Below are 12480 nucleotides of genomic sequence, written 5' to 3' on the forward strand. Positions count from 1 at the left end.
ATTATTTTATTACCAACATATTAACGGATAGTTTAATTATGATCCCAAAAATTAAAACTATATTTTGCATTGGGACAATGCTCAGAACAATGACTTAAGGGGAGGTTCTACTGAAAATCTTACTTTCTTCAAATTGAGTCCCATTATCAATATTCATTGTAAATTTAAAGTATTTCATAGTAAATAGTTAAATTTGAAGTTTGGAGAGCAATACCTAGCCCCCAACCCAGTTGAAGAGGAATTTTCTGCTATTTCCAGTCGTAACTTAAAAAACTCTCCTACGCAAAGTATTTCAACGTAAACTGATGTTCTGGGCATTTTTCACTTCTTTGGTTCATAATTGATAAACCGTGGCATTAGTAAGATACTGGGACCATTACAAAACCATAAGCTGTGTTTATAAGACAGCATGTCAATAAAATTTCAAGAAAATGTTAAAATTTCTGATATTTTAGTGACTTTTTTTCTGAAAAGCAACGACAAAATAAATTTGTTGGGTCCCATGTCTTGGTGATGCCACGCTTTATTGCATATGAGCCAAAGAAGTGAAAAATGTCGAGAACATCAGTTTACGTTGAAATGCTTTGCGTAGGAGAATTTTTTAAGATATTGCTACAACAGGCAGAAAAAACCTCTTCGACTGGATTTGGAGGGAGGTATTGGGCTCTAAATTTCATGTTTGACCATTAACTATGTATTACTATACATCTGCAACAAATTTTTACACTGGGTCTCAATTTGAAAAATGCAATATTTTCAGTAGAACCTCCCCTTAACTCGTCTGTTAAATTCAAGCTGTTTGCCCTTCGGTTTTGTGATGTAGATATGTAACTGTCTCTCAAGTGGTTTTTCAAAGTGATTATTTTATGTACCAGACATATTAACGTGATAGTTTAATTATGATGCCAAAAATTAAAACTATATTTTGCATTGGGACAGTGCTCAGAACAATGACTTAACTCGTCTGTTAAATTCAAGCTGTTTGCCCTTCGGTTTTGTGATGTAGATATGTAACTGTCTCTCAAGTGGTTTTTCAAAGTGATTATTTTATGTACCAGACATATTTACGTGATAGTTTAATTATGATGCCAAAAATTAAAACTATATTTTGCATTGGGACAATGCTCAGAACAATGACTTAACTCGTCTGTTAAGTTCAAGCTGTTTGCCCTTCGGTTTTGTGATGTAGATATGTAACTGTCTCTCAAGTGGTTTTTCAAAGTGATTATTTTATGTACCAGACATATTTACGTGATAGTTTAATTATGTTGCCAAAAATAAAACTATATTTTGCATTAGGACAATGCTCAGAACAATGACTTAACTCGTCTGTTTCCCATCCCCACGCACCTTGAACGTAGCTTGAACTCTACATTTCAATACACAGTGCAATCATGTAGTAGCCATTCTCTATGGTGCAATTTGTCGACACGGCAGTGGGCACATTTATTGATACGAAAGGAGACAAGTGTCATAGGATAGGTCATGACAAAGTGTTGGTTGTCTCGGACAATTGAATTTTCGCGCTACGGGGTGCCCATTTGCTTCAAGCGATTTGGGATGCATGAGACTTGATCATCATAGACTAATAATACTATGGGGCACATAAAAAACACTAATTGTAGGACTATGTAATCATTTTGCCTCTATTGGAAATATTAACGAAAAATACTCCATTACCGTTGGAACTACTTCGCAGTGCGGAAAATGGCAGTCTGTGTTAGGCTGAGCACGTCTGCGCATGCGCGAGAGTGGGAGGGGAGAGGGCCATCACGCGAGCATCGCCTCAGCAGCTCAGCACCGGTCAGTCGGCCGTCGGCATCCGAGGAAGTTCGGCTAGTCTGACTATACCTGACAGCCCAGCGCCCCTGGTCAAGCCAATAGCAAACACCAGGCGTCGATTCTCGGAACTAGTGCAGGATCGCGACGGCGAAGCCTGCTAAGACAAGCCATGCCTTGCCGTCTTTGTCAGATACGCGGTTGGACAATGTCCATGGACATCCCTTCTTTACTCCCCGCAGTGGCGCAGCATTACGCTGGCCTGGACCGCTCCGATGTAGCGTTACTCAAAATTACTCCTGACAACACTGTTAGCCGTGTCACATTCTGAGTTACGCGTAACGTTACTCCGTCCCGTAACGTCCTCACCGCAGCGTGACGCACTGGGTCCCCCTTCCCTTCAGTGCGTACCGTAATGGACGTCCGCAAACAAGCGCAATTGGCAGGACAAACTCAAATCGATAGCCACGACTTGTTCGGTTTTACCTTTGCAAGTTTGCGTTGATCGGAACGCTTCACGCTTCTCGTAGATTTTCGTCGTGACGTTTACAGTGACCAGACAAAAAGGTGACTGGCTTATCAAGCGAACAAGTGGAACTGCCTGCATATACGCACTCATACACACTGAATGCTTGTGGACAATTTTATTACGGGTAACTTGCACGATAAAAAGCATATACGTACAATAGGGTACTTTCGTAGATCCCTGAACCGGAAGCACACAGACGCCATGTTGGCGGAAGTAGATCCAAACTTGACATGGGAAAGAGACGTTCGTCAAAGGTATCGGCCACACTTGAACATAAACAGTCGTTTGATACTTGTTTGCAGTGCATATGTGTTTCGCGAGCAATATTTGTACAGCTCGGCTATAGTTTTGGATCCGAAGAGAGGTTAGTTTCCGGCCAATTTGGCGTCTGCTGGTCTGCCAGCTTCCGGTTCAGGATTCTACGAAAGTACCCTATTGGCATACCACACGCTTATCATCTTACGTTGGTTCTCGTGCGTAATACGATGATTTTCCATAGTAAGGTACGACCAATTTCCAACCTGCATTAAACGCACGAATGTCAACGTAAGGTACGCAGGATTTTCAGCGTAATACGCATGTTTTCAACGTATTACGCGCGTAGTCAACGTAAGGAACGTTGGTTGCGATTTTAGTACGATGACACTTCAGCGTAATACGCATGTTTAGATTTCAGCGTATGTTACGTTCGCGTTACCATCGTAAGATAAGTGTGCAGTCTGCATACTAAAAAGCGTAAATTTCAGCGAATTTGGGCACAACTGCGAGCTAAACGATGCAAAGATTCAAAATTACGCAACACCAAGTACAAAATTGTACACTAACATTTAGCGCGCAGGCTTCCTCGGCGCCTCGTTGGCAGTGCAGCCTTTACCGCCGCGCGGTGCACCGTCACTCTGCAGCCAACAGGTGCCTCGCGTGCCGACTGCAACTCACCTTCGGGTAATCCGCCTCGGGCAAGCCGACGAGGGACCGCTGGGAACACTGCGTCTGCGTTTCACGGCCCCAAGTGCACTGCGAGAAAAGATCACGGTAAATCCTGTACTGATTACTCCAGACTTCACCGTACCTTTTTTAACAGGCAATGCCGTCGTTTTTTACAGGCAATACCGTACTTTTTTTTTACAGGAAACGCCGTACTTTTTTTACAGGGAATCCCGTACATTTTCCCCCGGCAATCCCGTACTCTTAATACCTATCAAACACTGCTATAATTTTGTTCAGTCGATTGACCCTCTTTTTCCAAGTTCCTGATGTACGCAACTGCTGAAGTCGGACTCCTGGACCCCTCTTCCGACCACTCGTTGGAAAGGTCTTGACGAGACCTATTGAAAGGTGCAATAAAATTTTTCAGTCGGTCGACCCCCTTTTATCAAGATCCTGATGTGGACACTTCTTGGAAGCGGCCTTTGATGGGACCAGATCTGGTCTTTCCTACGGCATGGACTGTACGGAAGAACGGTAACTACTGTTAAAAGACTACGGAATATTTTGTAAAACAAGTACGGTAAATACTGTAGACTGTACGGAGGATACTGGTTTTTGAAGTACGGTAAAGTTTGGCAAAAAAATTATCCAGGATTTACCGTCATTTTTTCTCAGAGTGTGCGCCACCAACTCTGCAACGGAAGTGGAGAGGAATCGAAGAATGGCAACGGATTCAGCGAATGCACCGTGTGGACATCGGGAAGAGAGGACGCGTGGAAGGGGAACGCTCGCGGTTACGCAGTGTCAGGATCTCTTTCGTAGTCGTTGCTTCCGCTTCAGATTTACCTGAAAGGTTCACTCACAGCGTACAGAGCTGAGGCTGCCTCAGTGTGAGAACCCACAGACGTGTCTCAGCGGAGCCTTTCGTACTCAAGGCCAACCATCCAGAGACGCTGACCTCACAGTTGGCTATCTTTCCAGGGAGTTGTGAGATCATGAAAGCGGAGATAAACATATAAACTGATTTTTTATCAATTTCCAGAAGAAAAATCAGTGCAGGGAAAATAACAAATCACTTTAATGACGCGGAAGGTCATTGTTGTCCGAATAGCCTCGCGGTACTGCGGTAACTTTGAGAAGGTAAGTTCACTTCGGAGAAGGTTCCTGTGACTTTGACTGTTATGGACTGCAGGTTCATGTGAACTTACTTCAATCCAAATGAGTAAGACTTTCGTTTTATGTCCGAGGACCAGCCGCTGCTCGAGCTCAACGCGGTGTTCGCCGTCACGGGGCTGCACTGTACGGGATTATTTTGTGAAATTACGATAAATTGTCTGTTAAATTTGTACCACGAACTGCTCGTATATTTTAAAAAACGATCTGATCATCCATCTTTTTTCCGTCACTTTACAAAAATATTCTTAAAATTACAAACTTAATCCTCAAATTCTGGTCGTTTCAGGCATTTTTTCTTCCTATATAGTAAGGAAACAACCGACGAAAACGCACTTTTTCAGACTTGCTTTTACAATCATACTTGTAAATTAACGATTTCACCTGTAAATTTAAGAAGCAGTTTGTAAAATGATGAACAGATTGTCAATTTAAGGGAGGGTGGGGCACCTAGTGACACTTTTTGGATTTTGGCACTCACTCCGATACTGTGCGAGAAATGAATCTGCTTACACCTCAGAAGGTTGCTTTTATCCTTCCTTGATCGCTAAAACATGTTGTGGCGTTTTGACAACACCTATTTCTATTATTCACATAGCTTCCCGCAGACCTCTGCACTTGTCACTTGGTGCCCCAGCCCGGGGCACCTAGTGACAGGTCATATAACTCAAATTACCAGCATGGAGTGACGCTCCAGCTAATTGAAAATTATCTGTTTTAGACTCTTTAAGCTTTTTAAATATCAAACCTTTCTGAACGGCGCCATTTTTCCCCAAGAAACTGCATTTTACTTCAGTGCCAATCAAATTCAATGTTCTACGAAATTGTCGTACGAATTAGTCTTATTTATGTTTCGTTGTGTGACAATCGGTGACAATTTACTTCGCGGTTGCCAAATCGATGTTTTGAAACGTTTAAATCGTTGAAATACGGTAAATAGAGTGTGTCTGTCACTACCTGCCCCGGGGGCTCATTTCCGTTCAAAATTTGATATTAAAGAAATGAAATCATATGTTTGAGCTGGTTCAGCGAAAACAACTTACTAAAGGTCCTTATTATTGGTTAAAAAGGCCAGAACGATCGGCAGTGCCGTGTACTGGAAGAATGACGAGAAAACATTTTGTAAAAAAGTCGTAAAATCTGTGATTTTGGGTACTTATTTTTTTGCTTTTATTCTAGGGGCTAAAATATTTTGTTCAAAGTCTCACTTTCACTTGAACATGATTCCACAGCACACGACCTTTAGATAAGCCACCTCAAGTTGTCTGAAAGTGCCATAGAGTGGCCAGGGCACCTCTGTGTCACTAGGTGCCCCTGTCACTAGGTGCCCCACCCTCCCTTACAATTTACTTTGTAAAAAAACAGTGCAGTTCGTGGTACAGATTTAACAGGCAACTATTCTTAAAAATAAAGCTTCATTTGTAAGAAAACAAGTTTACGCGTTATAAAACGAGAATAGTCGTAAGATAACGATTTTATCAGTAAAACTACGATCTTTCGTCAGTACCAATAAGATTTCATCGTAAAATTACGAATTTATTCCAAAATTTGTGAGTAAAGTTTGTCGAAAATATTACAATTGTTCATGTCATGAATCTTGTAGTTAATTTACGAATTATTATTTGTAAAATTACAACACTAATTGTTGGGATTACTGTTGTAAAGTAACGACTTCTCTTAACAGTGTGGGGGTGCGCGCGCAGTGCAGGCCGTGAGGCCGTGAAAAGCAATGCCTCGCCCAGAATCTCGTCAGACTGCTGTCTCTCGTTCCATTGGTGTGGTACATGTTTGTATTTTCGTAATAACGTTTCGAAAAGTTTTCATAATTTTCATTTATTCGTCGGTAAAAGTTGCACAAGAAAATGTTTTTCGCAGTTTAAGCAGTTTACTACACCCTACTTTGGTTTGGAGTACTTAAATTCAAAATAGTGTTTCACAAATTGAGTGTACGTGCGTCTAATTAATTTCCATTCCACGCCTCGGTGTCCCCATTCAAGGATGGAGGAAACATCAGCGAGTTTTGACACAGACTAAGAATACATAAATGCCTGCGTTATAATTAGACTTAACACAACGTCCGTCAGCAAAACAAAAACTCATCGAACTATTTAAACCATGACTGTCAACCAAAGATCAATATATAGTCAATAGAAGGGAAGGCAACGTCTTGAAAATTGCGTTTGCTGTCCGAATCTTAGATTTTTTTAGACCCAGACCCTAAAACACAATCAACGGGTCACAGAAATAAACTGAAAAGACAAAAACTCACAAAATTGCCGGGGTAAGGTGAATAACTACTAGGATATAATGACGGAAAGCTTTGGATCATCGAAGAGATGAAGACGAACTCATTCGAAAAATTGCTGTCGTCAAACTGCTTAATCGTTGACTGGGAACAGTTCATTTCGGACAGGAAAGAAACACAAATAAACTTTTATGGAAATTGAACCCAAAAGCACGCGAACCTCTTCTCCCCACTGTGTCCGGAAGGGCTTCCTATGATCTTCTTCCCGCTAAACTTCTTGCCAACTGCGCACACCTAAGGCTTCTATCCGCTAATGTGGGTCCGGAGGTGCTTTTTTAGAAATCCAGCATAAGCGAACTTTTCCTTGCAAACTGCGCACTCGAAAGGCTTTTCCCCAGTATGCGTGCGAAGGTGCGTGCGAAGGTGCGTTCGGAGGTTTCCACTTACAGTAAAACTCTTGTGGCAAACTGTGCACTCGAAAGGCTTCTCCCCGGTGTGCATTCTAAGGTGTATTCTCAGACTCCAGCTTCCACTGAAACTCTTCTGGCAAACAGTGCACTCGAAAGGCTTCTCCCCAGTGTGAGTACGAAGGTGCAATTTTAGCTTTCCACCTTCAGTAAAACTCTTGTGGCAAACTGTGCACTCGAAAGGCTTCTCCCCGGTGTGGGTCCGCAGGTGCCTTCTAAGAGCGCTACTGACAGAGAAACTCTTCTTGCAAACTGTGCACTCGAATGGCTTCTCCTCAGTGTGAGTGCGAAGGTGCGTTCTCAGATTTCCTCCTTGCGTGAACCTCTTCTCGCAAATGGCACAATCGAAAGGCTTCAACCCGGAGTGGATCCGAAGGTGCGTTGTTAGGTTTCCATTATGAGCAAACTTCTTATCGCAGAGCGTGCACTCGAAAGGCATCTCCCCGGTGTGGACTCGGAAGTGCACCTGCAGGGCACTCTTGGATCGGAACTCCTTCTCGCAGACTGCACAGTGGAGTGCCTGCTGCCCTCCACGCTTGCCACGTGGAACACGCGGCGCCGCAGACGATGCCGCCATCTCGCCGCACGGTGCGCTCTCGAGGGGCATGATGCGCCTGGCAGGGAGGGCCTGCTGGAACACACAGATCAGTTAGACTTACTTCAGGCTTGCCCACTGTAACGGAGGCTAGAGGACATTGACCATACCTTAGGTGGAGGCGAAGATCTCAAAATGCAAAGGGGAACGGTGCACACCGACTCGTGTCCTGTTCTGCAACAAAATGAAATAAATATGGTTAGGAGTAGACGCTGGTAAAATTCTGAAAGGCTCCACAAGGTCCCCAAACGGTGGCTGATTGGTCCAGGTAACAATAACAAGAACACTGAAAATCGGGTATAGTTACGAATCCCCGGAGCGAGAGTCCAAGAACAAAAGTGAGAACCAGAATCGCTTCTGCGCATGCACAGACGCCTGCCCAGAGTCGAAGGGGGACGTCTGCGCAGAACCGGCTAGTACTTACTATTGCTCTTTGGTTTACGGTCCAAGAATTCGTTAAATACCCAAAAGATGAAAAGACTTTACGCCAGGACATAGCGCAATTCAAATTGGCCTTTCACCCCAAATATTTTTTGGATGCGGGCCAAAAACATTGAAGGAGTCCTGCTTTCATCCGGTAATAGCGTGGATACAAACAATTTAAAGTCTGTCTAACGGTGCAGGGTCATTCCATAAAAGATTTACATGGATCTGGGTGACCTATGACGATTTCGACCAAATTTGGCACGAAGGTAGCTCTAGTGGTCAGGAACATGCCCACAAATTTTTAGGTCGATATCTCAAGTGGTTTCGTTAGAATCGGCATTTTAATTTTTTACTCTTAACACTAGAAGCGCCGGGTTTTCGGATTACCGTAAAGCGCCGAGCGGGCCAATTTGACCCAAGGGCATTTTCGTCGTACATGTCAACTCTTGAACCGCCATTTCGACTCAAAGGGAACCTAAAACGGATTTGTAGACCCTAAGCAAGTCAAAGGATAAAATTTGGTGCACAGGGGTCTCAGGGGACGAGGTAGGCAACCCGCAAACCATGATTTGCTGTTCTTTGTGTTTTCTACTGTGCCTTGTTGCCGTAACGTTTTTGATGATAAAAGATAACATAATTGTAACCGCCTTGTGATCGAGATAGTGATTTATAATGAAATTACTGAACCGTAGACCACTAAGACCTGGCCAAACCTTCAAAGCATAGCTGCAAGGCATGCCCGGAAACCAGGATTCATAGCAACGGAGAAGCTCAGAGTAAGGACGATTGAGTGCTCGATTGAGTGTGATAAAAAGGCTGGAATGTAAGAGACATGTGTAAACACCCTCGGGTAGTCAAACTCGCCATAACCAGCAAGGCGCGAAGTGAGTTCTAATTTGCGTCCGTTCGTCATTCGTCATTCAGTGATCTGTCCTGTCCTGACCAGTTTTGCTCCTGCTGTATCCCTGAGATGGGTTTCCGTGTCGTCCATCGTCCTGACCGGCTTGTAGAAACATCTAGGGAATGATTAGTTGCCGAACTAGTTAAAATTCATGGGGGCAAGTGAAATACCTTGAAACACTAGACGCGAGAGCAACAAAGTGGACATCGGAATATTATTTATCTCTTTACGCATGAGTAAGTGATGGAGTCCTTTGTCCCACGGATTCTGGCTGAGCGTGCTATGAGTGCCACTGAAGGTAAGGGAGAGTGGGGTAATTCCGGACGCTTTTTTTCTTTTTGGTCTTTGAGCTTGAATATGCTTCTTGGGTTAAATGTTATGACAGGAGAGTAAAGTATGGACCTTTACCTTCAAAATGGTATACATGAAAGCCAATTCTCAGCAACGGTTAGGGAGATATAGGCGCCTAACAAAAGCCCTGCACGTGTCCGGAATTGCCCCAGCCTGGGGTAATTCCGGACGACCTATGGGGCAATTCCGGACGACCTTAGAATTTGACACTACTCGAGCTTACTTTCGCTTGTTTTGATGTGAGGCATGCTTTTAGAAGGCGTTCAAGGACATTTTCTGCGAACTGAAGTGTTTGATTATTACTCAAAGCATATTAAAAGGAATAATTTCTATCAAAACCCCTAAATTGACAACACTGTCTTGAGTAAAGCTCTTAAACATAGCTGCAATGCTATTTTTCGTTCTTTCTTTATCCTTCTTAACGGTGGGGATGCATGTCCACAATTTTGAACCCACTACCTTAACATTATGCGGGAAATTGAAGAAAATAACCCTTATTGTCCGGATTTACCCCAGAGGTAGTGAAAACCTTTGATGATCAACTGTAAGAAAACGGCGAGCCATACGAGCACTCCCGAAACGCCAAAGTAAAGTCCAATGACCATATAACATGATAAAATTTTAGTCATGGGACTGAACTTGACGGTAAGGTACGATAAGTACATGTAAATACGAGGGAAAGATGCAGCTTTTGCCTATTTTTGATGGTACTCAAATTTCGTGAAGCGACCACAGGCAAACGGTTTGACCTCCTACTTTGGTGATGTGGAATTCTCCTTTTAAACTGATTATCTTCCTCTGTTAGGCGGGCTCAAACCCACTCTCCCTTATTGTAGGATCGCGATGGCGAAGCCTGTTACGACAAGCCACGGCGGTAAGCGTAATTCCGGACACGGGGTAATTCCGAGGCTTGTTTGACGGTGAATCTTGACTTTTTAAGATACAGCCAAAATAGGCTCAAAAAGTCTCTTCGACTGGGTTTACAGCCTGGCATGTGCCTTCAAAAGTCAAATTTTAGTCTCCTCAATGAAAAATTTTATATTCCGAACAAATTATGACTATAGGATCCATTTGGAAAATGACAAGATTTTCACCAGAACCTCCCCTTAATTATGAAAACACAATGCTCACATTCTAAACTTGTGTTACGCGCATGCGTAACGCTACGCCGTCCCCTCATGTCCATACCGCAGCGTAACGCACTGGGTCCCCCTTCCCCCAAGTGGGTACCGTGATAAATGAACTTCCCAAAACAAACGTAACTGGCAAGACGATCTCAAATCCATGGCCGCACTTGTTCGATTTTACCTTTTAAAGTCAACGTCGATCGGAACGCTTCACGTTTCTCTCTCTTCAGGCTAATGCGGACGACCCGAAAGAAACCCTGCCGTGGTAAGCTTGTTTGACAGTAAATCTTGACGATTAGTGACCGGGAAAGAGGGTGACTGGGTTCCCAAGCGAAAAGATTCCCTGGTTCAACTGTTTGTTCAAACATACACTCACACACTTTATGATTGCGTACAATTCTGTTCATGTAACTTGAACGATTGTGTGCATATACGTGCAATGTGCGCACTACTATGCTCTCCAAAGTGTATAATTTGAGCATCTTTCGGCACAACTTTGAACAAAACGTAACGTAGGTTTCAAATTACGCAACACCAAGTACAAAATTGCACACAAACATTAATCGCGCAGGCTTCCTCGGCGCCTCGATGGCAGTGCAGCCTTTACCGCCGCGCGGTGCACCGTCACTCTGCAGCCAACAAGTGCCTCGCCGACTGCAACTTACCTTCGGGTAATCCACCTCGGGCAAGCCGACGAGGGACCGCTGGGAACACTGCGGCTGCGTTTCACGGCCCCAAGTGCGCCACCAACTCTGCAACGGAAGTGGAGAGGAATTGAAGAACACTGTTAAAAAATGATTGTACAGAAACAATCAGAAGAGTGAAAATTTAGTCGTTCCAAAACATAGAATTTCATCATGAAGCAAAGCGAAACAAATGTCGTTGAGTCTAGTAAGCGACATTTTGTCGTTGAAGAACAAAATTCTTGTTATCACTCTTTATGATACAATTTGTGTGGAAACAACATCCTTTGCAATTATCTACTCAATTAAAGCATATTATGAATAATCATCTATTTTGTTCTTCTAAGTAATAGGGAAATTACTTTTGTTAAAAAAAAACCATGCAAAATAAATTAAGCGACAAAAGTACTCTATGAATATTGTCGCAGACATTACAAAATTTCTTTTGGATTTTCAATACTTGTCGTTTATGTGTTATTGTTGGTGCGTTATTACAAGTTAGTCGTTGTGAAATTATCCCTTAGTTCCAATACAACTACGGTTTAACAAGCTATTCGTTCCAAAACAAATCTTGTCGCTAAAAAAGTTAGCGATAAATGTGTCGCTAAGTTATGACAAAATTTTTATCAGTGAAGGGCAACGGATTCTGCGAATGCACCGTGCGGATATCGGGAAAAGAGGACGCGTGGGAGGGAAACGCTCGCGGTTACGCAATGTCAGAATCACTTTCGTATTCGTTTGCTTTCGCTTCAGAATTACCTAAAAGCTTCACTCACAGCGTACGCAGCTGAGGCTGCCCCAGTGCGAGATCCCACAGACGTGTCTTTGTGGAGCCTTTCGTACTCAAGGCCAACCATCCAGAGACGCTGACCTCACAGTTGGCTATCTTTCTAGGGAGTTGTGAGATCAAGAAAGCGGAGATAGATATATACACTAAATTTTTATCATTTTCCAGAAGAAACTAAGTGCAGAGAAAACAACAAATCACTTCAATGACGCGGAAGATCATTGTTGTCCGAATAGCCTCATCAGCAGCGGCAACTTTGAGAAGGTAAGTTCACTTCGGAGAAGGTTCCTGTGACTTCGAATGTTATGGACTGCAGGTTCATGTTGCCTGAACTTACTTCAATCCTAATGAGTAAGACTTTCGTTTTCTGTCCGAGGACCAGCTGCTGCTCGAGCCCAACGCGGTGTTCGCCGTCACGGGGCTGGGGGTGCGCTCGCAGTGCAGGCCGTGAGGCCGAGAGAAGCGCCAATTCGCCCAGAATCTCGAAGAG

At 43.5% G+C, this 12480-nt stretch overlaps 1 protein-coding gene across 1 annotated transcript; it reads right to left on the reverse strand.

The window, feature by feature from the left end:
- Positions 1-6225: 6225 nt before the first annotated feature.
- Positions 6226-12432, reverse strand: LOC117651991 (gastrula zinc finger protein XlCGF49.1-like). Its single transcript, XM_034396620.1, has 4 exons — positions 12328-12432; positions 11186-11272; positions 7826-7889; positions 6226-7751 (listed from the first exon to the last, which is right to left on the reverse strand). The coding sequence occupies exon 4, from the start codon at positions 7725-7727 to the stop codon at positions 6957-6959; it is 771 nt and encodes a 256-aa protein (XP_034252511.1). The 5' UTR covers positions 7728-7751; positions 7826-7889; positions 11186-11272; positions 12328-12432; the 3' UTR covers positions 6226-6956.
- Positions 12433-12480: the final 48 nt, after the last annotated feature.

This window comes from Thrips palmi, unplaced genomic scaffold (assembly GCF_012932325.1).
Source record: "Thrips palmi isolate BJ-2018 unplaced genomic scaffold, TpBJ-2018v1 HiC_scaffold_10, whole genome shotgun sequence".
NCBI lineage: Eukaryota > Metazoa > Arthropoda > Insecta > Thysanoptera > Thripidae > Thrips > Thrips palmi.